The sequence below is a fragment of the Somniosus microcephalus genome, chromosome 14 (assembly GCF_052327205.1).
Source record: "Somniosus microcephalus isolate GS21.2 chromosome 14, FLI_Smic_1.0, whole genome shotgun sequence".
NCBI lineage: Eukaryota > Metazoa > Chordata > Chondrichthyes > Squaliformes > Somniosidae > Somniosus > Somniosus microcephalus.
Window position 1 is genome coordinate 86,920,953 of NC_141000.1, and position 25,241 is coordinate 86,946,193.

Below are 25,241 nucleotides of genomic sequence, written 5' to 3' on the forward strand. Positions count from 1 at the left end.
AACAGTACAATGTATTTACTCAATGTACACATTTTTACTTGCCTTTATTTTATAACAGAATCTTTTTGATTGGTTTTGATGGATATTGGCTGATCGAGAGACTTTCTGATAAAATAGCCAAATAAAAAGGAGGAAAAACACAAATCATTGCATGCAACATATATTCAAATAAGCAGGCCATACAACTTCAGACTTTCAACAATTAATGGGAAGGTAGTTTACATCTACAATTTTATTACCATACCTAGTAATATTAATTTCTGTCTGATTATGGTTCTGTGAAGTGCCTTGCGATATTTTCTAATTTTCTTTAAAGGTGCTATATAAATTGTTGTTGTTATGAAAGTCAGATTGTCACAAAATATTGTACTTCCTCTACAAAGTTTCACTGGTTTGCAAGACATGATTATAACTAAACATTTTACTAATTTAGACATTATGGATGTACATGTATGCTGTCTTAAAGGGGCATTATCTTCACGAAAAAGTGTTTGACGAATTGATTCCATTAGTTTATAAACACATAATGAAATTAAATGAGGAACGAGGAAAGGGAGTAGAGAATTCTACCTGTATAAGAACATAAGAAATAGGAGCAGGAGTAGGCCATATGGGCCCCCTCGAGCCTGCTCCACCATTCCATAGCATCATGGCTGATCTTCTACCTCAACTCCAGTTTCCAGCCTTATCCCCATTTCCCTTGATTTACTTAATGGCCAAAAATCTATTGATCTCAGTCTTGAATATAATCAACAACTGAGCATCCACAGCCCTCTGGGGTAGAGAATTCCGAAGATTCACAACCCTCTCAGTGAAGAAATTTCTCCTCATCTCAGTCCTAAATGGCTGAGCCCTTATCCTAAGGCTATGACCACCAGTTCTAGACTCTACAGCCAGGGGAAACAGCCTCTCAGCATATCCCGGTCAACATTCCTTCTTCAACTAACACTAATCAAAACAGATTGTTCATTCATTGCATTGTGGCTTGTGGGATCTTGCTGGGCACACATTGCCTGCGACACTCACTTAGAGCAATAGTAATTACACTTCAAAATCATTAATTTTATATGAAGCACTTTGAGACATTTCTGAAAGACATGATAAACCAAGTCTTCCTTTTGTTATTATTACATCTCTGTATGTGGTCTTATAACAAAAATGATGAATAACTCTTGTCCCCCCCCAACAAAAAAAAATGCCAACCACCTTTTCATAAAGACAATGTCCCTTGACCAGACTGAAAATAAGCTAAATCATTGCAGGATGAAATCAAAAATATTATGACATACTATTGTGCCAAGCTACCCTCAGCTGATCTCCGATGCATTCGGATTTTGACACACTAACTTCAGCTACATAGTTAGACATAAATAAAATGCAAATTGTGATTAGCTAAGGGGTGTGAAATAACAAATCACTTCTGACATCTTGAAGGAGAAGCACAAGGGTCGATTTCAACTCCCGATGGCAAGTCAGCTGCGGTGGTTGGCAATCCTGCGCAGGAGTGTGAGTCGGGAATGTGAGCCAGAGTCCCGGCATGCCTGCTCTACCGGGCTCCACGAAGGAAAGTTTTATTTTTAAAACTAACCTTAGCGGGCCTCAGAGTCTGGCGGGAGCCTCATCTGCCCCCAAAACCAGCGGTGTTAAAAGTGCAGATTGGCGGGAACGGAGCAGGAAATGGAACCGCTCCATTTGAACTGCATCCCTGGTGCACTGCCGCCGACTTCTTTATAAATGTGTGGGGTGTTAATGACATTCTGAGGCAAAAATAAACTAAGAGGTACCCATTTAAACAAAAAGTATGGTTTAACGTGGATTTTATTGTCACTAAAGGGTTGCAAAATATATTTCTAGCAAACATTACAAGTCGACTAAAATTGAAACTTGTCCAATGCACAGCATGTAACCCAAAAGTGGTCAAACTCACGTTGCAACATACTTAATTTCAATACATAGTTGTCTCGTATCAACCATGGCCCAGATTTTGCAGTCGGTATGGCGGCGTACTCAGAATACGCTGCCATACCTCCTTTGAAACCCACTGCAAGTTCAGTATTTATGCAAGTGCTTGTGCATGTACGAAATCTGGAACTTGCGGCCTGTCAACGTTTGCACTGACAGGCTATCCACGCGGGTCACAAGAAAGCAATCGCTGGCGCAGAGTTAGGCTATTTGCCCACCGACGCCAGCAAATGCGCACGGAAATGTTATCGTTGATGCAAAGATGCGCAGGGGCCTGTTTGCTCCAGCGTAAGGGGATACCTCAGTCATTAATTAAACATTTTCATATCGTACATTTTGCACATGCACTGTATCAAATGAGTTTATGCCAACATTGGCCCGGATTACAGTTTTAATGATGTCTAGAATTATCAAAGAATTGAATTTTTAGTGAGGTTGGTGGAATGAAGGTAATTACTAATAAAATTCCAATTCTGTAAATTGTCATTAGATCAGATTTTGGGATTCCATTCGGAAATGATTAAAATGGAATTCTGCTGTGTGATTGTAGGACTTTTGCTGGCGAGCTGGAGACTGTGTGGGCGGGTGGGAGTTGAGCCATGGTTAAAATGGCAGGTGTGTCTTGATGACGTCATTGGGAAGCAACGCTGCCATTTATGTTAGGCCCTTGTTCCTCTGGGGCAGGTGGCCTTGCCGTGCCTGAAGTCAGGTAAGTAAAACATGTGGGGGGTGGGGGGAAACACGTTAAGTATGCAGCGCGAACCCCCCCCCGCATCATCTTATGCCCTAGCCCGCACCACTCTCGCCAGGCTGGTGGGGGAGGTTAAAATCGGCTCTTATATTTCTATTGTGCACAACAATTCAATTTCACATACACAGCTTCTCATTCATTGTTCTATTGTACCAGTGATTATTGTGTTTATTCTTTTTGACGCCTTTTTTTATCCTTGATTCTGATTTCCTGACGACTCCTCCAAGCAGCTATAATTTCATCATCATCTTCACCACTGCTGTTTCTTGATACAGATTTCAAACCTTTCTTTGCTGTAGGATTCTCAAGGTCACTGTCATTACCTTTTCCACTGCTCTGTTCCTCTACAGTTGCAAAACTCTGCTTAAATGTTCTCTTTGCATGTGTCTCTAGGGTATCATCATGATCGTAGGCATTTAGTTCTGTCTCTGAGCTGTGCAACCGAGATCTCCTGGGGAAAGGACGAGCTGTTGATTGGTCAGATGGCTGCAAATCCCCATCTGGACATGAAGGCTGCATTTCAATGGAGGACCTTTCAGAGTACGATTCTGTGGAAGTACCAGCTTCATCAGCCAGTGGTCTTCGGAAACTATAGTATTCCAAATCAGGTGATGGAGTAGAATATTTCAGCTTAGTTTTATTGTCATAATCTTTTGATCCATAGGAAGAAGTAAATCTTCTCGACGTATATTCTCCTGAGCCTGTCAATGGTGTTTTCAAATCAACACCTCTTGTAAGATATAATGAAGCTGAACCTTTTGTTGCATCCAATTGGGGTTTTGATGATGGCCCACTGTCAGGTTCATGGAGGTAAGAAGCACTATTGAACTTTGTTTCTTTTTTCATAATCTGGTCATATTTTAAGGTTTTGTTGTCAACAGATACTCCCTTAACATCACTAAGCCATTTATGTACATTGATAGCTGAATCTGGTGTACTGGTGCCAGTGCATAAAAGATTACCTGAAATATTAGATATTGTGTCAAATTTATCTGTTCTCGAAGAGGAAAAGCATCCGGAATTTGTTTCAACCAAATCTTCGTCTTCACTTTCATCTTTCTTCTTCTTTTTAAACAATGTGCTGCGTTTATTATCTGAAGCCACCTTTTCTTTTTTGTATGCATCTATTTTATCTTTCATCTCACTTTTAATCTCCTTGTTCTTGCAGTCTAACTTTTTAAGATTAATTTCATCTGCAAACAAGCTATATAGTGGTTTGCTTGTTTTTGTAATCTTCTCTTTTGAATGCAAGCCTTCAGACTTGAAGCTAGACAGACTGCTGCATGACAAGGCAGACTGAGTGTCTGTGCTGTACGCTGCTTTAGGCCCCAGCAGGGAACCTGCATAGGCACCTCCACTTTGCATGCTGAGAAGTGAAATTTTGTCATCTTCTGTGTATCTACCAGTGGACCCTTGCTGGATGTTTTTGTCCAATAGCGAGGCAGTACCTATGATCGCATTTTGCTTTATTGCAATTTGTTCACTAACCACAGAAGCAATCCAATCCTGAATGCTAGAAAGTGAAACAGTAGCATCAGGATTTACTTGCAAAGGTGGCATAGGCACTGAAGTAGTTGAGGCAGTTCTGGGTCTGTTCATTGAAGAGCCACTACTCTGCATACTTAACATAGAAGCAGCATCATCACTTTTGTCAGACATTGTGGACCAGAAAGTAGACAGTGGAATGCTTCTGCTCATGGAACTTTCCATCTCGCACTCAGATAAGGATTTACTCTCTTCCAATGTTCGTTTGGAGCGTTCCAAGACCTCAGCACGCCTTTGTTTAGTTCTCTTGGATGCAATATCTTCACCTTTGGTCAAATTAATTACCTCATTTTTGTTTTCATTGCCCAGCTTTTTCTGATGTTTCAACTTCCAGCTCTGATAGGCTGTCAGGTTGACATCGGCAAGTGATTTTACTTCTCCTCCCTCCCCCTCCTCAAATTCTTCAGTTTTATTCTCATCATCTGTTTTGGAATCTTTTTTATTCCATCCAAATTGTATCCGTTTGATACGCCACCTTTCCAGAGGGGTCAGGTTGTCTTTGTTCTTCTTGCAGAAGTTGAACATAGAACTGGTTTCGGAGAATATAGAACTCTCTTCATCTGGGTCTCTCCCTTTTTCAACGCAGCTAACAGAAGACATGCTACTCATGTCGTCACCTCTTGCAGCTTTCTTGCTGATCTCAAGTAATCGTTCATCCCACATGTCCCAAGTGCTTGCCTCAGTGGATAAGGAGTCATTTCGAGCTCTGCGTGGCTTGTTTAAATACTCTTCCAAATGTTGTTGAAGAAGCTCACTGTCAAGACTATTTACACTCTCGGTGTCATCTTGTTCACTGGCAACATATTGTCTGCTTCTTGCAATAATGGATCCTCCATCTGCTTCACTGCTGCTCAGGAGTTCAGGCTGCCGACATGGATCCAATTGAAACTTTTCATTTTTATTTTGCCATTCCCTAATTAGCCAATCAACATTATTCTCTTCGTCAAGATCTTCAGGAAGTTTGGGTCTCTCCTCTCTTGGTTTGTTGGTTCGTTCTATTGGTGACAAACCTTGTTTTGCTCTCCACTCTTCGTAGATCCTTTCCTCTTCATCTTCATCAATTAATGTTGGTTTTTTGGAAGTGACACTTGTTTTTGTCGCAGAGCTCATTAAACTGCTAGAAATTAAGCTGGTTGTGTCTTCCTCTTCCACCATGATGGAATGTGCCTTAGCTCCCATGATGCTCCGTGTCTCCTCTTCAGCCACAGAGATAGAATGGGCGTTTGCTTCTATGACAGAACATTGGCTTAGAGTCTCATCATCATCATCATCATCATCATATTGGCCACGTTCAGCCAAAAGATTTTCATTTAGTTCTCTAAGCTGCTTCAAGAAGCCCTCATTTGGATAGATTGGCCGTTTTTTGCGTAGAGTCATTAATGCCTCCATGATGGTCAGGTGGTGGAAGATCATAAGGTAGGCAGCCACAAGTGCTGCTGGTCGACTGGTTCCCATGACACTGCAAACCATAACTTTACCTATGGAAAGGAAAAAAAAGTGAGTATCTTTCAATTTGATTCTACTTCTGTTGTTAGAATTTCTACATATGCATGGATAAAATACATTTCCATGTGGGAACCAATGACATAGGAAAGAAAAGGGTTGAGGTCCTGCAGTCAGAATTTCAGCAGCTAGGGAGGAAGTTAAAAAGCAGGACCTCAAAAGGTAGTAATCTCTGGATTACTCCCAGTGCCACATGCTAGTGAGTATAGGAATAGTAGGATAAAACAGGCTAATGCATGGCTGAAGAAAAGATGCAGATTTCTGGTGCATTGGGACCAGTTCTGGGGCAGGAGGGACCAGTTCAAAGTGGATGGGTTAGACCTCAACAGAGCTGGGACCAATGTCCTCGCGGGAAGGTTAACTCTTACTGTGGGGGAGGGTTTAAACTAATTTGGCAAAGGGATGGGCACCGGGATGAAACATTAGAGAGGAGAAACAAGATGCACAGAGGACTGGGAGAGGCAACTAGCACTAGGGTAAAGAATAGTTCATAAATAGGAGGGATCAAACAGGGGGCAAATGCAAAGCAGTCTAAGATGGGTTTGGAGTGCATGCACATAAATGCATGGAGCGTGGCAAATAAGGTTGGTGAGCTGCAGGCACAAGTCACAACATGGGACTGTGATATAGTGGCAATAACAGAGACCTGACTCAAAGAAGTGTAGGATTGGGAACTTAATATTCCTGGCTACAAGGTATTCAGGAAAGATTGGGAAGGAAAAAAAGGAGGGGGAGTGGCAGTATTGATCAAAGAAACTATTCCAGCACTGGAAATGGATGGTGTAGTTCAGGGGCCAAATACAGAATCTATTTGATTAGAATTAAGGAACAATAGAGGGGTTATTATGCCACCAAATAGTGGAAAAGAGATAGAGGAGCAAATTTAGAATCATAGAATGATACAACACAGAATGAGGCCATTCGGCCCAAATGCCTGTGCCGGCTCTTTGGTAGCAATACCCAATTAATCCCACTCCCCTACTCTTTTCCCCCTGTACTTTTTTTCCCTTTAAGTATTTATCCAATTCCTTTTTGAAAGCTACTATTGAATCTGCTTCCACCACCCTTTCAGTCAGTGCATTCCAGATCACAACAGCTCACTGTGTAAAGATATGTTTCCTCATGTCGCCTCTAGTTCTTTTGCCAATCCCCTTAAATCATAGAATAGTACAGCACAGAAGGAGGCCATTCGGCCCATTGAGTCTGCACCGGCTCTTTCGAAGAGCAATCCAGTTAGTCCCACTCTTTCCCCATACCCTTGCAATTTTTTCTCTTAAGGTTGGCACTCCTTAAAGTAGAAATGTCACCCGGTCTGGATGGGATGCATCCTAGGTTACTGAGGGAATTAAGGGTGGAAATTGTGGAGGCTCTGCCACAATCTTTTAAAGGAAGTAGGTGAGAACATTGCAGATGCCCTAATTATAATCTTCCAAAGTTCTCTCGATTCAGGAACGGTTCCTTTAGATTGGAAAATTGCACATGTCACTCCACTAGTTAAGAAAGGTGAGAGGGGGAAACCAGGGAATTATAGACCAGTTAGCCTAACATCTGTTGTCGGTTATAATTAAGGATAGAGTGACTGAACACCTTGAAAATTTTGAGCTGATTAGAGGACCCAGCATGAATTTGTAGAGGGTAGGTCATGCCTGACGAACCTGACTGAATTTTTTGAAGAGGTGACTAAAATAGTGGACAGGCAAATGTCTATGGATGTTATTTATACAGACTTCCAGAAGGCATTTGATAAAGTCCCTCATAAGAGACTGTTAGCTAAAGTCGAAAGTCATGGAATTGAAGGCAAATTATTGACATGGTTAGGAAATTGGCTGAGTGACAGGAGACAGAGAGTAGAGGTAATGGGAAGGCACTCTGATTGGCAGGATGTGACTAGTGGCATCCCACAGGGATCTGTGTTGGGGCTTCAACTATTCACCATATTTATTAATGACTTAGATGATGGGATAGAGAGCCACGTATCCAAGTTTGCCAAATGACATAAGGATAGGTAGCATTGTAAGCAGTATAGATGGAAGCATAAAATTTCAAAGAGATATTTATAGATTACGTGAACGGGCAAAACTATGGCAAATGGATTTCAATGTAAGAAAATGCGAGGTTATCCACTTTGGACAGCTAGATCAGAGTACTTTTTAAATGGTGAAAAGTGAGAAACAGTGGAAGTCCAAAGAAACTTAGGGGTCCATGTACACAGATCATTAAAATGTCATGGACAGGTACAGAAAATAATCAAAAAGACTAATGGAATATATCTAGAGGACTAGAATACAAGGGGGTAGAGGTTATGCTGCAGCTGACCAAAACCCTGGTTAGACCACACCTGGAGTACAGGTAAACTATCCTTTATCCGAACTTCCGAAAACCGAAAACCTCTAAAAACCGAAAGTTTTTTCGTTCAGCGTAAGTCGTGCGCACGACGCCGACCCCCGCCCCCCCCACCGACCCCGACCCCCCGCCGATCCCCCCGCCGACACCGACCCCCCCGCCGACCCCCACCCCCGACAAATTTCCCAGTCTTATAAAATACCTTCTGAAATCTGAAATTTTCCGAAAACCGAAACATGGCTGGTCCCAAGGTTTTCGGATAAAGGATAGTCTACCTGTACTGTGAGCAGTTCTGGGCAACACACCTTAGGAAGGATATATTAGCCTTGGAGGGAGTGCAGCGTAGGTTTACCAGAATGATACTCGGACTCCAAGGGTTAAATTACAAGGAGATTTTACACAAATTAGGGTTGTATTCCCTGGAATTTAGACGGTTAAGGGGTGATTTGACCAAAGTTTTCAAGATATTAAGTGGAACTGATAGGGTAGATAGAGAGAAACTATTTCTGCTGTTTGGGGAGTCTAGGACTAGGGGACATAGGTTTTTAAACAGAAAGCTGCCAGGGTTGTCTTTCACCCAAACTCAGAATATTACATAAGAACATAAGAAATAGGAGCAGGAGTAGGCCATACGGCCTCTCGAGCCTGCTCCGCCATTCAATAAGATTATGGCTGATCATCGACCTCAATTCCACTTTCCTGCCTGATTCCCATATCCCTTGATTCCCTTTGAGTTCAATTGCGATGAGGGAGTGTTGTTAGAAGCCATTTTGTTTCAGTCAAACAAGATGACTTACTAATATAGGCAAGCATAGCATGTTCATTATTTGGTATTATTATGTAAAGACAAATTGCACAGATTGCATTAACTGGGTCCGGTCATAACTCTTACTTTGTATATTCACTAACTGTTTTAGATATAAAATGGCTGAATATTTCATTCTGGCCTCATCTGACTAACATGAAAACAATTTGCCTACTGCAAGATAGGAGAAGCATACATAAGGGCACATTCAAAATACATAATATTTAGTTCATATGTCAAGTGGGATGCATTGTTACATCCCCAGCATGACGCTATCATATAAGTATATATTGGGCCATGTAGGTCAACTCCAGAATATCAAGGACGAGATCCACTTATGGAGGCTATTGAACCCAAGACATCATCTATGGCAGACCAAGGCTCATACGATCTCGTTAGGGGTTGTACCATGTTTACAATGCCCTGGTTTGAGAATCTGAATCACTGCTTACCTCTGTATGTCAAAAGTGCTTCATCCATAAACTCTGCAGCCTTACGAAAGTATTTGGACAGGTCAAAGTCAGGGAAGTCATCAGCTTCGATTCCAAGGTACTGAATTTCCATTCCTGCGTAAAAGTCTATCGTGGTGTAAACACCCGTCCCATGGGCAGCATTAAGGATGTGAGTGATCCCCAGTCGTTTCAACCGACCCTTATTCACAGTTGCATTCCTGGAAAAACAAAATTAAAACCGGTTCCTATTTTCCGAGGGCATGAGCATGACAAAACAACAACTTGGGGCATAAAATTGTGCTCTGACACATTCCCAGTGCAGGGGCACTTTTCACAGCAACCTTTGCATCAAGTGCTCTGAAAGAACACTCCAGATTTTGCAAGGTCTCCTCGTTAGCATATTGCTGTTCACTCTCAGCACACTTTGTGTGACGCACAGGTCGGGATAGGATGGGTTTTCCTGTGCAGAGGCCTAAAAGGGGCAGTGCAGCACCTTGAAATGTACCGGCACTTTGTGCTCAACTGAAAAGGGTGTTTTGGAGAACAGCATCGCAGCAACTGTTGGAAAATATGAAATCAGGAGATTCTTCGGTTGCAGGCAGGACTGCGCCCTTTAATGTAAGAATCCTGGAAGTCACGTTGAGGGAGGTGCAGACAAGGAGATGTGCCACTTTTGGGTATGAAGTGGCACCCTTCTCAACAAAATGCAGTGAGGACTGCATGCGAAGAGGTGGCAGAGCAGGTGAAGGCAGTCTGTGAAGTTCAGAGGACAACATATGCTCATATTTGTAGTGGTACGCAATGACATGCCTATATTCACACATATACCACTTTCACCTTAATCAGCTGTATACTCAGATGGAATGCTTTCTTATCTTGGAACCTTTCATTTATGGTGGGTAAGCCCACTTTTGCATGCAGTCTACTTTTATATTCCTGCCCAAGGAAGCACAATGCCCAATTGTGTAGCTCTGATCGGCCTCAGTCATTCATTGCTATTTTCTCATTGCAGGCCAAGAGGGCGCACAGCAGAAGAGAGGGGCTGAAAACTGGGCGGGGGGTCCCCAACTCTCCAGATGCTGACATGCCTTCAGGAGCTAGCCCTGGACATTGCTAGTGATCCTGCTGTAACAGGTAAGCAGCCACCCCCATCCCAGGAGCTCCAAGAGGACATCCTTCAGCCAGCCATTTCATTCTCTTCTCACCAGGGTACCACTTGGAAGCAGCACTCCATTAGGTAGCAAGAGACACTCAATACCTAATGCCACCAAAAGAAGCATCAGGGAAAGAAAAAAATACACCACATCACACAAGAAAATGGATATTTGGTGGGCACGACCCTTTTTGCTACAGTACTTGCCTGGCTGGGCAGGTGATGATGGTTAATTAATAGTGGGGGTTCACAATATGGGAGAGGGGATTGGTGCATCTGGCAGGGAGAGCCTGATGCAGGAATGATTCCACAGAACAATGATCTTTAAAGTGATGTGAGTTTGGCTCAGTCATTATCTTAAATTACAAGCATGTTGTTGCTCAAAGCGTGGTGGCAAGTCCACATGTTATGTTTAGGCTCATCTGTGGCCCCTTCCTCTACTACTGCTGGTCCATTCCATCCTCAACCACCATCTCAAATACAGCTAGCAGAATCACAAAACAAATGCCCATGGTGTGGGTCAAGTTGTCTAAGCCAGACAAGGTTTCTGGATGTTTTGGGGTGGAGAAGTCAAGTTCCCAAATAAACATCTCCAAATGGGATACAAAAAAAGCAACAAACTCAACAAAGTTGGACACAAAGGCAATGAGTACCTTTAAGAGGTTTTGGTGACTGCTGCACCAGCAGGTCCGCCCTCTGCTCCAGCTATTTTTTGGCACACCTGAATGACATTACACCAATGATGCAAAGTATTGCAATTTCCAGGACATCCCAGACATGCCCTCGGAATGCTCAAATACCATGGAGAAGCATAAGCCTCTTCCCCCTGTGCCGCCCCGCCCCGCCCCCACCACCACACACACACCCAACCCCGGCACAGACCCAGCGCAAAAATCAGCACTGGGATCAAAATCCAGATTTTTGGCCGCATGTGCCGCACTTGCATTTGTGTCATCAGCATAAGGGACCAAGGATTCAAGCCCTCAGACTAGACTGCCACATTTCCTCTTCTTCTACTCTCGGGTCTCTCCAAAGTGTTCATAAGCACAAGGTAAAACATGTTTAAAATATACAATATATTGATTAGATACAATGATTTGGAAGAACAATAAGCTAATAAGGCAGCCGTGATGGGCCCACCTAGAGACCATAATAATATAAGTATCACATCTTCACTGCAACATTACTTTTCTAAACTTACTTTTCAGCTATGAAGACATTTGGCCACACCTCATCCATTAGCTCCATGGGCGCCTCCATCTTTTGCATCAGTGCACGCTGGATGTCCATGATACAGGGTGTGTTGAATCTGCTGGTGTCGTCAATCTTCACTTTCACCCGGTTATAAAGGTCTTCCACCAGCAGCTGCTCAGCTGACTCCATCATTTTTGGTGACGTTGGCTCAACTTTTATTACTTTGGGTTTCAACTCTTCAGTTACAAAAGACAAAAAAGTAACCATGTGTACGAAAGAATCTTTTGAAACACTTAAAGTTCAGATTCAACCTGGGAACATGGGAGTATAAAAGCAGGGAAGTCCTGCTACAACTGTACAGGGTATTGGTGAGACCACACCTTGAGTACTGTGTACAGTTTTGGTCTCCTTATTTAAGGAAGGATATACTTTCATTAGAGGCAGTTCAGAGACGATTCACTAGGTTAATTCCAGAGATGAGGGGGTTGACTTATGAAGAAAGATTGAGCAGGTTGGGCCTATACTCATTGGAATTTAGAAGAATGAGAGGTGATCTTATTGAAACATATAAGATACTGAGGGGGCTCAACAAGGTAGATGCAGAGAGGATGTTTCCCCTCATGGGGAAATCTAGAACTCGGGGGCATAGTTTTAGAATAAAGGGTCGCCCTTTTAGAACTGAGATGAGGAGGAATTTCTTCTCTCAGAGGGTCGTAAATCTGTGGAATTCTCTGCTGCAGAGAGCTGTGGAGGCTGGGTCATTAAATACATTAAGGTGGAGATAGACAGATTTTTGCAAGATAAGGGAGTGAAGGGTTATGGGGAGCGGGCAGGGAAGTAGCTTTGAGCCCAAGATCAGCCATGATCTTATTGAATGGCGGAGCAGGCTCGAGGGGCCAAGTGGCCTATTCCTGCTCCTATTTCTTATGTTCTTATCTAAATATGGATGATATGAAATCCAAAGTAAAAAATACGAAGTGAATCTCCTGGATGGTATAGAATGTAGAAACATCCTCCACCAAAAGACCAGTAGTAAAGATGCATTTACTGCTCGAAGATTTCCCAAGAATTGGATATAAATGCCTTATTAGACACTCCGACGGATTTGAAGCAACCCACTATTTGCAGTACCATCTTACACAGGCAAAATAGAAAAAACAAAAATAAATCCAGCCACTCCATCTAGGTACAGTTAACACCAATTTTTAAAACTTCTCCTTTACTTTCTTTCAAAATCAGTGTTCAAACATAAAGTGACAAACCAACAAAATATCCATCTCTCTGTGTATATTGTGATGTGTGTTTCTCCCTGAAAAACTGAGATTCTCAACCAAGATCTTTTAAATGGTTAAAATATTGTACCAAGTTACTTTTGAAATGGAGTGGGCCTTTGGCGTAGTGGTAGCATCCCCGCCGCTGGGCCAGAAGGCGTAGGGTTTCGAACCCTGCTCCAGACAGTCCCGGCAAGTGGAGTCGGAGCTCCGGCTCTAAATTCTGGGTTGACATCCAGCGGGATACTTGCGTCCGTGGGTGTGGGTGGCCCCCCCCCCTCGTATGGGTTGTGGGAGCCCGTAAAACCCTCCCGCCATAGGACTAACCACCCTAATGGCTGGTACAAAGATGGCTACGGTCACGGAAGGAGCGTTAATCGCGGCCAGAAATCCTTCCACCACTTCATACAGTTCTCCAAAGGGAACAGTATGAAGACACATATGACGACGACTTTTGAAACAGATGCATTTTGCTTCACTGGAATGATCAGGAATCTGAAGACATACTCATACCACAAAGCAACTGAAATGCAGCATCTTATCCGCTCATCAGTTCGTAACTTGTCAGGATCAAATTTACTGCAAGAATTACTTCTACATTTGTCTTGTAACAATGATGTCGGAAGTTAAAATACCCTAGGCCTGTTGTCTGGGGAAGTGGGTGAATTTTAAACTCGCCCCACCACCCACCCACACAAAACCCGTCTGGAGTTAAAATCAGGGCCAGGGAAGCTGTTACAATTTCATATATTTCTGGTCTGGGAACATAAGAATCTCACCTTCATTAATAATCTTAGTTGCAGCAATTGCAGATGAGAGATGGATGGGCTCCATGAAGATGCTCTCTGTGTCTGTATTTGATATAATGGAAAATCTGTCAATGAGAAAAAAGTACAAGTTGTTTAAACGGCAATTATGCATTTCAATGTTGTTCCTTTGCCTCTTATCCCCAACAACTCATTGTTTATTAAAATATTTAGCAGATTATCCCATAGCATTTATTATTGATATTGCTACCATCAGCAGCTCCATTTTTACCTTAGAGGAGTTCTTACTCTTCAATTTTTACCAAACTTTATGGCTCAGTATGTTCTGAGACTTAAGTACATTATCTAGATGGATACTTCAGTGCAGTACTGAAAGAGTGCTGCCCTGTCGGGGGTGTTGTCTTTTGGAAGAGACATTAAACTAAGGCCCATTTGCCCTCAGGTATACATTAAATATCCCATGGCACTGTTCGAAGAAGAGCAGGGGAGTTTTCCCAAGGGTATTCACAGTGCTAAGAAGTAGTTGCAGAAAGGGAGAATATATTTTGTTGGCACATTCTGGTGAATATTGTTGTTTTAAGTAAAGATAGCTCGATCACAGAATTGTGAGTTCATTCTTTTGTCTGCGTTCAACTTTTGGGAGTTGGATACTGGCAGGGAACATGTTGATTTCTGTCTTATAAAGGACCTTGGTAGAAGTCTTGGAAAATGGGGAGGAGGAAGAGATCAAGGAGGTATAAAATGATTTTATTTAGTGAATCAATCTTTATTTCTTGCAGGTTCTGGGCTCTCAATTGTGCTCTTCTTGCTCTGGCAGCTTGCTCTCCTGTTCTACTTTCTCTGCTTTTTTGCTCTCTCCTCCTGCTGTGGAGATGCCCACGTAAGACCTTCTTAGTCTGTAGGGCCTGGTGAGGGAGTGTCTACATTTAGGGAAGAGCTACCTTCGGTGATGCCTGGCTCCAAGAGCTGCCAACGTAGCCTCTTCCATGTCTTCATCCTCCTCCTCTTCACAACATCAAAATAAAAGTGGTCAGAAAAACCCATGTTTAGACTGCAAAGCAGTAGTTTGTGCAGAGCTGAGTAAAAGTAGCAGCAAAATTCCTGACTCAAAAGTACTAATAAAAATCGCTATGCAGGCAAAGAAACACTCACCTTCAGCAGCAGGATACAAAGCGGCCTCTTCAATGTGGTGTCCACCTCAGAGATGCCTTGCAGCTTGCCTTACCACCACTGGGTAGTAGCAGTAATTATTTGGGATGGGTTTGGGGTAGAAATAGAGGGGAATGGGGCAGAAGGTTAGCCATTTCAATGTGGTAGAATAGACTTGTTATGGGCCTTAAAGGGAAGTGGCGATTTGGCCATCCATTATACACACCGCCCAGTACCACCTGTTTTACGCCCCTGGCAAAGTTGAAAGTTCCAACTAATGTGCTTTAGTGTGGTTATTGTACCCCGAAAGGATTATCTATCTTATCAACATTTCGTGACATAACCATGAGCAAATCTTTTCAGAGTTTAAACACAGTAACAACAGCCATTGTCTAGGCTCAGGAAGGCTTTATATGAATCTACAAAAAAACTTGCATTTATATAGAGAATTTCATGACCTCAGGATGTCGCAAAGTGCTTTACAGCCAATGAAGTACTTTTTGAAGTGGAGTCACTGCTGTAATGTAGGAAACGCGGCAGCCAATTTGCACACAGCAAGATCCCATAAACAGCAATGTGATAATGACCAGATAATCTGTTTTAGTGATGTTGGTTGAGGAATAAATATTGGCCAGGATACCGGGGAGAACTCCCCTGCTCTTCTTCGAAATAGTGCCGTGGAATCTTTTACGTCCACCTGAGAGAGCAGACGACACATCCTAAAGACGGCACCTCCGACAGTGCAGCACTCCCTCAGTACTACACTGGAGCATCATGGAGTGGGACTTGAACCCACAATCTTTTGACTCAGAGGTGAGAGTGCTACCCACTGAGCCACAACTGACACAAATCTATGGTTAAATCTGCTTATGTCAGGGAATTAATCATTGCACACATCACACCTGCTAGGAGATGGACTACGGAGGTAGCGGGCCTGCACGGATAGGACATCGTCTTGATCATTTTCTCCTGGAACAACTTGTTCACTGTTGGTATTCTGAGATGTTGCCATGGCTGTCTTCCAGTTCTGCATAAAAACGAAGAGAATCAATGCCTTGAAGTATAGTAAGCCAGATATAGAAATAGGGAACAAGTAAATATCTATAAATATTATCATTTCATGCTCACTTGAGTCATAAGCTAGATATTTCACCTAAATTGAGCTACTCTGTGTAAACACTTTAAATGAAACAAAAACAATTTGTACCGTTTCATTATTCTGACAATATTCCTCAATTCCAGCTGCACTGCAATAGTCTGACCTTTATATTTCCCATTCCTCTATTCTTATACTGTCTGAGTGAGATTGCCAATAAAAATTGGGAGAATTATCCTTTCACCTCTGTGGCCTGTGCTCAAATGCTGCCCAGGCAGAGGAACCAGAGATCTACTTTCTTTGATTGTTAAAGGCTCGGCGTGAAATGAACTTGAGAAAATATCATCTGACCTTCAGCAGACCCGAGTTCCACATCAAAAACAATCAGCAAATTTGGCAGCCGGTCTGTTTTATACCACACACGATTGTACTTTCCAATGGAATGCAGAATGAGATGCGGCGTAAAACAGGCCCATCCCATCAATTTCCCAACCGGCAGATTAGGTTAAAATTACCCCCACAAGCACTAGCATATTGTTGAAATGGAGGAATGTAGGGAATAATTGGAATACGCTCAGACGCACATTACTAAAAATACAAAAGTAATCAAATCACACTGAGAAAGACATGCAGGAGTGGAAGAAGGGGATCTCTGTATGGCAACAAGGGAAATAATGCAGGAGACAAAAAGAACTTTCCTCAAGCATACCTCACGTAGCCTCAAAAATTTGGGAAGATCTCCCCTCTTGCTGGCAGTGCAGGCAACCCCAATTTTGTTGAAATCAGAAAATTAGGTCTCAGATGTGCTGCCCAAGCACCAGATATTATTTAATGTAGATAATGAAAAAGTGACAAGACTAGGGACTGCGAATAAGCAGGAGGAATATGAGCGAAACAAAATTGTTCCACAGACTCAAGACAGGAGATGGATCTAAGGGTAGTTGTACATAGTTCACGGAAGTCATTAATGATTGGCAGCAATAAAGAAAGGAAACAAGATCTTCAGAGGGATAGAGCACACATCCCAGGGAGTAAAACTGAGCCTGTACAATACAGCAGCCTGGCCTCACTTGAAGTATAATTCTGGTCAACATACAACAATGGACACACATCCTGGCTTTTGAAAGGGCACAGCAAAGGACAACTACATTGATTTCTCAGATTAAACACCTAAGCTATGAGGAAAATGCTACAAAATATGGAAAAATTTACATTGGGAAAAAAAGAGGCTATGAGGAGTTCTTAGATTTTATTGAGCCCCAATAAAATAAGAGTAATTTGTGACCGGCCGAAAACAGGCATAAACTCGGCGGTGCATCCACGACACCCGCTGAGACCATCAGAAGGCCCGGTTTCTGCACTGTTGGGAAGGGGAATTGCTTTGGCGGGGGAAGCAAGAATAGAGTTGCAACAGGCCACTGTAGTTCAGACCCCACAAATTCCCCTCCAAAAATTTCCCAGGTTATTTTTGGAGTAGCCTCCAGTAGTCCCTTTTAGGACCACTGGTTAGGCTGTTCAATGCCTGGTACAACTGGGTCTAGCGTTCACAGTGTACACGCTGCCCATTTGTAGATGAAAATGGCAATAGGAGTCCAACAACAAATGTGCCCTTCAAATTTTTTTCCCGTGCACGGTCCCTCTCAATTTGCCGCGCAGCCGCTGTGCAGCCACACATGTGCGGCATCTTTTCCAGTGGCAACAGCTGGTGAGCGGCCTGCGTGGGACCTCCCGATCGATGTGCAGCCGCTTAGGGGGAACGTTGCCTACAACCATAGGACCCCGATCTGCATATTTAAACTGCCTTCTGCCTCTTTTGGGTGGGCGGCTGGTTGTCCATTTAAGGGCCTGCCTGAAAATTGAATCAGGAGGACCTTGGATGTCCAAGGTGCCCACTGGATTATCCTCTGAAAGTCACCCATTTTTCAGGCAAAAAACAGGCGAGCGGCAGTTGAAAATCTCCTCCAATATGTTTAACAATCGCAAATCTACAACAAGGAGATATTAACTCGGGCTCAGAGGAAGGAAGGTGAACAGGGAATTTGGATTTAACTTTCACACAGAAGGAGGCAAATATATGAAACAGACTGCCTGGGGAGGCTGTGGATAGCATCAATAAATTGAAGAGGGAACTAGATAGATATTGGAAAAGTAAACAATTGAAGATTATGAGAGATAGAGTAGTGTATGGTATTTTTCAAACTTTGGGACTGGCCGGATGGACCGCAATGGTCCTATTTTCCTAGAGGCTAGAAATGACTGTTTATGATATTAGTGTAAAAATGTTTCTGCATTATTTTAAACATTTTAACCCCCTCAGTCAAAATAGCATACCAGGGAATGTCTTACGAAGACACTGAATTGTGTGTTCCGGACTACACTTCCCCTGCCCATCTGAATCATCCTGAGCAACTACTGAAGTAGGCAATTAGCCTATTTTAGTTTGATGGCAGTCATAAATCTGCTTTTCTACATTGATCTTCCAAATTTAACTACAGATATGTACCCCTTATTGTTCCTTCATGGAGTTCTCATTCACTGCATTCTGAGCCACTGGCCAATATAATTTGGCCCCCAGTTGTTCTTAGCCTAGACAATAGCTTTAATTGATACAGCTTGCACTCATCTACTCAAGATTAAAAATTGGTCCATTAACCAGGTTCCTCAATGTAAAAATAATAGAACATTAGAGGGTGCTACTTAGGAGTGGCAAGCTGCAAAAGACACATTGTATGTATTTATTTATTAATAATATCAAAAAAAATGTACTTACAGTATTAATAAAGCTGCATGAGGTATCTTTGTGTTTAAATAATGAATACATGTTGTAAAAAATGTTACTAAGTAAAACTGTCATTTAAATATACCCCAAAATGGCCCCTATGCATTTTTTAAATATTGTGCTCTGATGAAAGGTCATCCCTGAAGCGTTAACCTTTCCTCCTCTCTCAGATGCTAATTGACCAGCTGTGCATCTCCAGCATTTTCTGTTTTTATTTCATTTTTGATTTATCTTTATTTTTTCAGAAACGGATGTTCCTCAAAACCCGCCTAGTCTCGCCCGCTGAGATCGCAATAGAAATCCAAAATATGTTGCAAGCACTCCTTAAAAAAAGGCATTTTAGATCTCCTGATGTGGATTTCAATGATGTCATGATTGCTAGTTTGGAGTGTGAAGAGCACATAAATAAAAAAAAAATTGCTTTCAATTCAATTCAGCAAAATCTTTCATTTTAACAGTTCAGAAACAAAATGGCTTTAAGTTGCAATTTTTTTCTGAAGCTCATTTCGACAAAAACTATTTATTCCAACAACAAAACACAAAAGTGGCAGCACCTTTCAAGTTAAAATACTTGTCAACACATTGTTACACTGAGTATGTAGGCCACCTCCACTGGTTCATATACAGTTCTACTGGTCTTCATGCATGATTCTTTATGCAGAAGGATTCTTCTCTGATCAGGTACTGCTGTATGCCCTAGTCACAGATTTGCTTAGGTTTCCAAAAAGAAAGAAGGCAAGGATCTGAAGATGGTCTCTTGCATTAAGGTTTACTGACATTTCATAAATTTTACTAACATCCTGGATCCATGGATGTCAGGAAAGCAATTTCCTATTTGGACGTAGTTCTTACTGAGAATGTCAAAGAAAGAGTAATAAATTTTACTGAGGCCCGAGCCACTGGAAAATCTCTACAGAATTTCATGACAGTAAAGTATATCTCCTGTCAGCAGGAAATGTAGATGGATAAAACCCCAATGATTTTGCCTGAGATTGAATGTCCTTGCTATGAACATTCTGGGCCGCAAAATACTGACCTGGTCAGATTCTGTGGGAGGGTTCCTAATTTACATGGTGCCAGTGGGCACCTGTGCCACTGTGGGTGCATCTCCGACACCCGCCTGCACTGTGCAGGTTGAAAATCCCATGCTTGTCTTCTATTGTGGAAGCGTTTCCCAGGCCACCTCCCCATATACCCCACCTCGGCCCCTATGTAAGAGGCCAATACAATTTTTTATTTTTTTTATTTTTTTATTTTTAATTACTTCGCCTTGTCTAGTCCCACCCTTGGTGGGACCTACTTGTGCCCATTTGGAGGCCAACACGCCTCACCTCACTCAACAGTGCCAACCTGCTGCAATACTCCGAGTCCCTGTTGAACTAGATAAGTGGGAGCTCCCAGCGTAGGGAATCTCCACCACCAGATCCACCCTGGGGCCACCTCCTGACATGAGTGGCTTTGTAAAGAGTGAGTGGAGGTTCTGCCTATTACAAGGCCGACTGGGAAATTCTGGTAAGTTTCACTGGACTTCCTAAGAAATTTGGGACCTCAAATATTAAGCAAAATTATCAACAATTTTCTGCATTTTATAACTGATTGTAGCAATACATATTTCCTTAAATGTCATTAATATTTATTTGAATCTCACGTAACAATTTTAACAAGCAAATTCCTAGCAATGACATCATATATGCAAATTATTACCCAGTCTCAATATTGCTTCTTGTGTGGGCTCCAACACCAATTGATAACTGGAACATAGTGGGGTCGATTTTCCTGGAGCCGTCAGGCAGGGTTTCAGCCGTGTGGGGGGGGGGGGGGGGGGGGAAATCCCGAATTCGGGGGTCCCGACACCATCCCGCCCAAAACCCCACCCCATGTAAGTTTCAGGGGCGGCGGGTACCCGCCCCGCACTGGGACCCACCGAAACCAGGCGGGAAGGGATTAGTGCCAATTAACTGCCTGTTAACAGGCAGTTTTTAGCCTAATCCCTATTTTGAGGGGTTTCGTGTGGGATTCCCGACGGCTCCAAACCACGCCAGGTTAGAGCAGGCGGGCCGTCGGGTTGAAGGAGTTGGAGGGGTCGCGATGTCGGTGCTCGGGTGAGTGATGGGTGCATGAGTGCAAAGGTAAGTGTGTTTGGTGTGTCTAAAGTGTGTAAAGAACTTTTACTTACCTGTACTTACCTTAACAGCCTTTCTTCCTGTAGCCGTCGGGATCCCATCACTCAGCCGGCAGTTAAAGCTGAACGGCTGCGATCTGTGAAAAGTGACAGCCTTCAGCTTTGAGTGTCGGTGAGAGTTCTAACTGAGTCTGTGCAGAAGGACTCAGCTTAGAACTCAGACTGTCAGTGTTTCACAGCTTCAAACAGCTGTGAAACGCTGATATTTCATCTGTCAAGAACTCTTGACAGATGAAATTTCAGTCTGTGACGTCACCTGTTGCCGGGTGGCCCTTAATTGGCCTGCTGAGCCCGCTGGGCGGGCTTAACAAGGTCAATCAAGTAAAAATCGCGCGGATTGGCCGGACATCGAAGTAGGCAGGTGTAAAACCCGAAAGTTGTAGTCCCGCCTTCTTCCCAACAGCTTCGGGAAAATCAACCCCATTCTGTTTGCAGGCGATCAATGGCAACTCACAAATCAACACATTTTAGTAAATGACGCAAAAACATATTTGCAAATAACTAGGTTCCACTGTTTAGGATGGGAACCTGGGGTTCATAGAATCATTGAATAGTACAGCACAAAGAAAGAGACCATTCGACCCATCGAGTCTGCGCCAGCTCTTTCAAAGTACAATCCAGTTAGTCCCACTCACTCGCTCTTTCCCCATATCCCTGCAATTTTTTCTCCTTCAAGTATTTATCCAATTCCCTTTTGAAGGCTACTAATGAATCTGTATCCACCACCCCATCAACAACAACAACAACTTGTATTTATATAGCGCCTTTAATGGAGTAAAACGTCCCAAGGTGCTTCACAGGAGTAATAAAGGACAAAAAATGACATCGAGCCACACAAGGAGAAATTAGGGCAGGTGATCAAAAGCTTGGTCAAAGAGGTTGGTTTTAAGGAGTGTCTTAAAGGAGGAAAGAGAGGTAGTGAGGCGGAGAGATTTAGGCAGGGAATTCCAGAGCTTAGGGCCTAAGCAACAGAAGGCACAGCCACCAATGGTTGAACAATTATAATCAGGGATCCTCAAGAGGGTAGAATTAGAAGAGCGCAGATATCTCGGGGGAGGTTGTGGGGCTGAAGGAGATTACAGAGATAGGGAGGGGCGAGGCTATGGAGGGATTTCAAAACAAGGGTGAGAATTTTGAAATTGAGGTGTTGCTTAATCGAGAGTCAATGTATGTCAGTGAGAACAGGGGTGGATGGGTAAACAGGACTTGGTGCGAGTTAGGACACGGGCAGTCGAGTTTTGGATGACCTCAAGTTCATGTAGGGTGGAATGTGGGAGGCCAGCCAGGAGTGCGTTGGAATAGTCAAGTCTAGAGGTAACAAATGCATGGATGAGGGTTTCAGCAGTGGATGAGCTGAGGCAATGGTGGAGACGGGCGATGTTACGGTGGTGGAAATAGGCAGTGTTTGTTATGCTGCGTATACTTAGTCAGAAGTTCATTTGAGGGTCAAACCTGACACCAAGGTTGCAAACAGTGTGGTTCAGCCTCAGACAGATGTTAGGGAGAGGGATGGAGTCAGTGGCTAGGGAACGGAGTTTGTGGCAGGGACTGAAAACAATGGCTTCGGTCTTCCCAATATTTAATTGGAGAAAATTTCTGCTCATCCAGAACTGGATGTCGGACAAGCAGTCTGACAATTTAGAGACTGTGGAGAGGTTGAGAGAAGTGGTAGTGAGGTAGAGCTGTGTGTCGTCAGCATTCCAAATCCTAACCACTGGTTGTGTAAAAATGTTTTTCCTCATGTTCCCTCTGGTTCTTTTACCAATCCCCTTAAATCTGTGCTCTCTGGTTATCGACCCTTCAGCCATTGGAAACAGTTTCTCTTTATTTACTTGATCTAAACCTTTCATTTAAACACCTCTAATCAAATTTCATTTTATAAAAATTTGTTCTTGGTATCTGAACGACACTAGCAAGCCAGTATTTATTGCCCATCCCTTATTCCCCTCAGGACATTAGTGTGGGACTGAGTCACATGTAGGCCAGACCAGGTAGGAATGGCAGGCTCCCTTCCTGAAAGGACCTGATTCAATTAGATTTCCACAACAATCCATAGTCCCTTTCTCATGCTAGTCCACAAATTACCAGCGGTATTGAATTCTTTTCATAATTTGTCACGGTGGCATTTGAACTCATAGCCTCCCAGGTTGCTAGTCCAATACCATAATCACTAGGCTACCATACTCTTAGGGACTCTGATTGTGTTGCATAAAAAATATAAATTGAATTTTGTCTTGAAAAATCTATGTAAAATTTTCAAAGTGCCAGTTACTTAGTATTACTCGATGATGGTATAGGATCAGCTTCATTTTACATCCTATTATACTTCCTGAGGTTTACTACCTCTCCCCAAATCCAATACTCAAAACTTCCAAGTGTTGAGGTTAAGGAGAGCACAAACCTCAGCAAACAACTTATGTAAATCAGATCCTTCCAGCTCTGCTGTATTATACATGTAATTTTATCACTCCGCTGAAAACCTATCTAATGTGCATTGTTCCTGCCAACAAAAATGTATTTTCTTTTAAAAGGTATAAACTTTTATCTTAAATTTTTTTTGCAAATCTTTGTGAATTTCCAAAAGCTTTAGATTGGGCTCCCCGGAGAAAGCTGAATAGCCATCACTGATAGCCACAGGTGTGTGCACGGCGACACCGTTTTAGCCCCGAGCATTAATTTTAGTAAAAACATCTTCGATAAACTCACAGGTAAATGCAGTTCGCATGTATATTTACTTAGCATCTACCACCATTGTAAAACAATCAAAAATAACTCGCACATTCTGCTTTTTGTCATTGCGATTTTACTAACCTCCAACAGGTTAATGCACACATGTACAGGTGAGCGGATGTGAATATTGAGATCACCTGCCCAGCGCCAGTGTCTATTAATTTACTAATCAGAAAGGCAATTAGTTGCATCTGAATTCTCAATTAGCCGCATGTGGATAGTGGCTGTAGTACTGGTAACACTGGTCTAGAAACATTTCAATTAGTGTAAACAGAACAGATGCAAAATCAACCAGGTCGCCACACATTTCGAAAATATAATTGACTTTCGATCCTTTTTAAATATGAATAATGTTACTCTAAACGTTTCCCCATATTTAACTTTATGCCCAATGCTCCATTAATTCAACAACCTGTAATGTTTCCTCTGGTTATTTTACTTAATGACTCTCAGTTACTTGTTAAGACAAGTTCAATGAAATAAAACGGAGAGAAAAATAATATTTAAAAACCATTGTTTTGTAACTCTACGCCGAGATATTCCTGATTTTAATTTTCCACTGGTGAAAACATTCACATATTAGCGGCGTAACATCAAAACGATTAAAACCGAACCGAAAGCAGAAACAATAAAATACTGCTTTTTAAATCGAAACAGGATTGCCGTTTTGTATAACGTTGTGATTTTGTTCAGTGAAGAGGCGCCGGCCTAAACTGAGCCTGCGGTTATTTTGAGCTTTTGACAGCTGCAGAAAGCGGCTCCCTCAGGCCAATGGAATGTGCCCTTTGATGGGAGTGACAGGCGACACCACTCAGTGACTCAGGCCGTTTCAAACTTTAACAAAAACTTAGTATTAACTTAATAACAATTGCTTATAAAAAAAAATCAAATTCCAGGTCCTTTCATCACCCGTCGGTGATACAATAGTGCCAGAAAACGTTTGAACGTGGACCGTACCTGGATACTGAAACTTGTCTCCTCAAATAAGCTGTCACCAAAAACTTCCCCAGTTCCAAAGTGACACGGAGAGATCCTCACACAGGGTCCTCGTCTGGAATGTGGAGATAAACTGGTGCCTGACAGACAAGTCACAGAGCAAGACTTACAGCCAGCAAAAAAATAACCTTTATACTTCTTTGTTTTGTCCTTTATTTTGATTGTAGTGTAACTTTATTACAGTAATACATAATGAACACTGAAGCATATTGCTTCCTTTTATCTTAACAATGCTTATATGGGAGCTGCTCAGTGTACAGTTGGTGGCATCAGTGTTATTTTAGTCAGTGTTTCTGACTGATGCATAAATCACAGACTTAATGTGATAGGCTCAGATGTGGGATTATAATGAAACGCATGTCAATATTGCTGTAAAAACATTTGCTGTCTGTTTGATCTGCATGAATATATACTATTAAAATGGATATTTAAAGAATCCGTAGTAAGTTATGAAGAAAACAACATAATTAATTTAAAGATGCGAATGAAATACTGTAAAGATTAGGGTGACTATAGTGTGAAATCACTAGTACAGTAGATGGAAGTGATGTATGACGGTATTT

At 42.4% G+C, this 25,241-nt stretch overlaps 1 protein-coding gene across 3 annotated transcripts; it reads right to left on the reverse strand.

Moving 5' to 3' along the window:
• Nucleotides 1–27: 27 nt before the first annotated feature.
• On the reverse strand, nucleotides 28–24,721 carry styxl2 (serine/threonine/tyrosine interacting like 2). Of its 3 annotated transcripts, none has more exons than XM_086006876.1 (6): nucleotides 24,640–24,721; nucleotides 15,798–15,922; nucleotides 13,759–13,853; nucleotides 11,716–11,944; nucleotides 9,362–9,579; nucleotides 28–5,736 (listed from the first exon to the last, which is right to left on the reverse strand). In XM_086006876.1, the coding sequence occupies exons 2-6, from the start codon at nucleotides 15,905–15,907 to the stop codon at nucleotides 2,882–2,884; spliced, it is 3,507 nt and encodes a 1,168-aa protein (XP_085863002.1). In that variant the 5' UTR covers nucleotides 15,908–15,922; nucleotides 24,640–24,721; the 3' UTR covers nucleotides 28–2,881. The 3 variants fall into 3 exon arrangements, with proteins under 3 accessions (XP_085863002.1, XP_085863000.1, XP_085863003.1); XM_086006874.1 differs by lacking the exon at nucleotides 24,640–24,721 and adding an exon at nucleotides 24,194–24,519; XM_086006877.1 differs by lacking the exon at nucleotides 24,640–24,721 and adding an exon at nucleotides 23,764–23,893.
• Between the last annotated feature and the right edge of the window lie 520 nt (nucleotides 24,722–25,241).

What these genes read in the sequence shown, in the direction of transcription:
- styxl2 (XM_086006874.1), bottom strand. An exon ending in CGTAGTCCATCTCCTAGCAG is followed by an intron (nt 13,854 to 15,797) that starts GTGTGATGTGTG and finishes TCTCATTGACAG; the next exon opens with ATTTTCCATTATATCAAATA. An exon ending in AATGTCTTCATAGCTGAAAA is followed by an intron (nt 9,580 to 11,715) that starts GTAAGTTTAGAA and finishes TTGTTTTTCCAG; the next exon opens with GAATGCAACTGTGAATAAGG.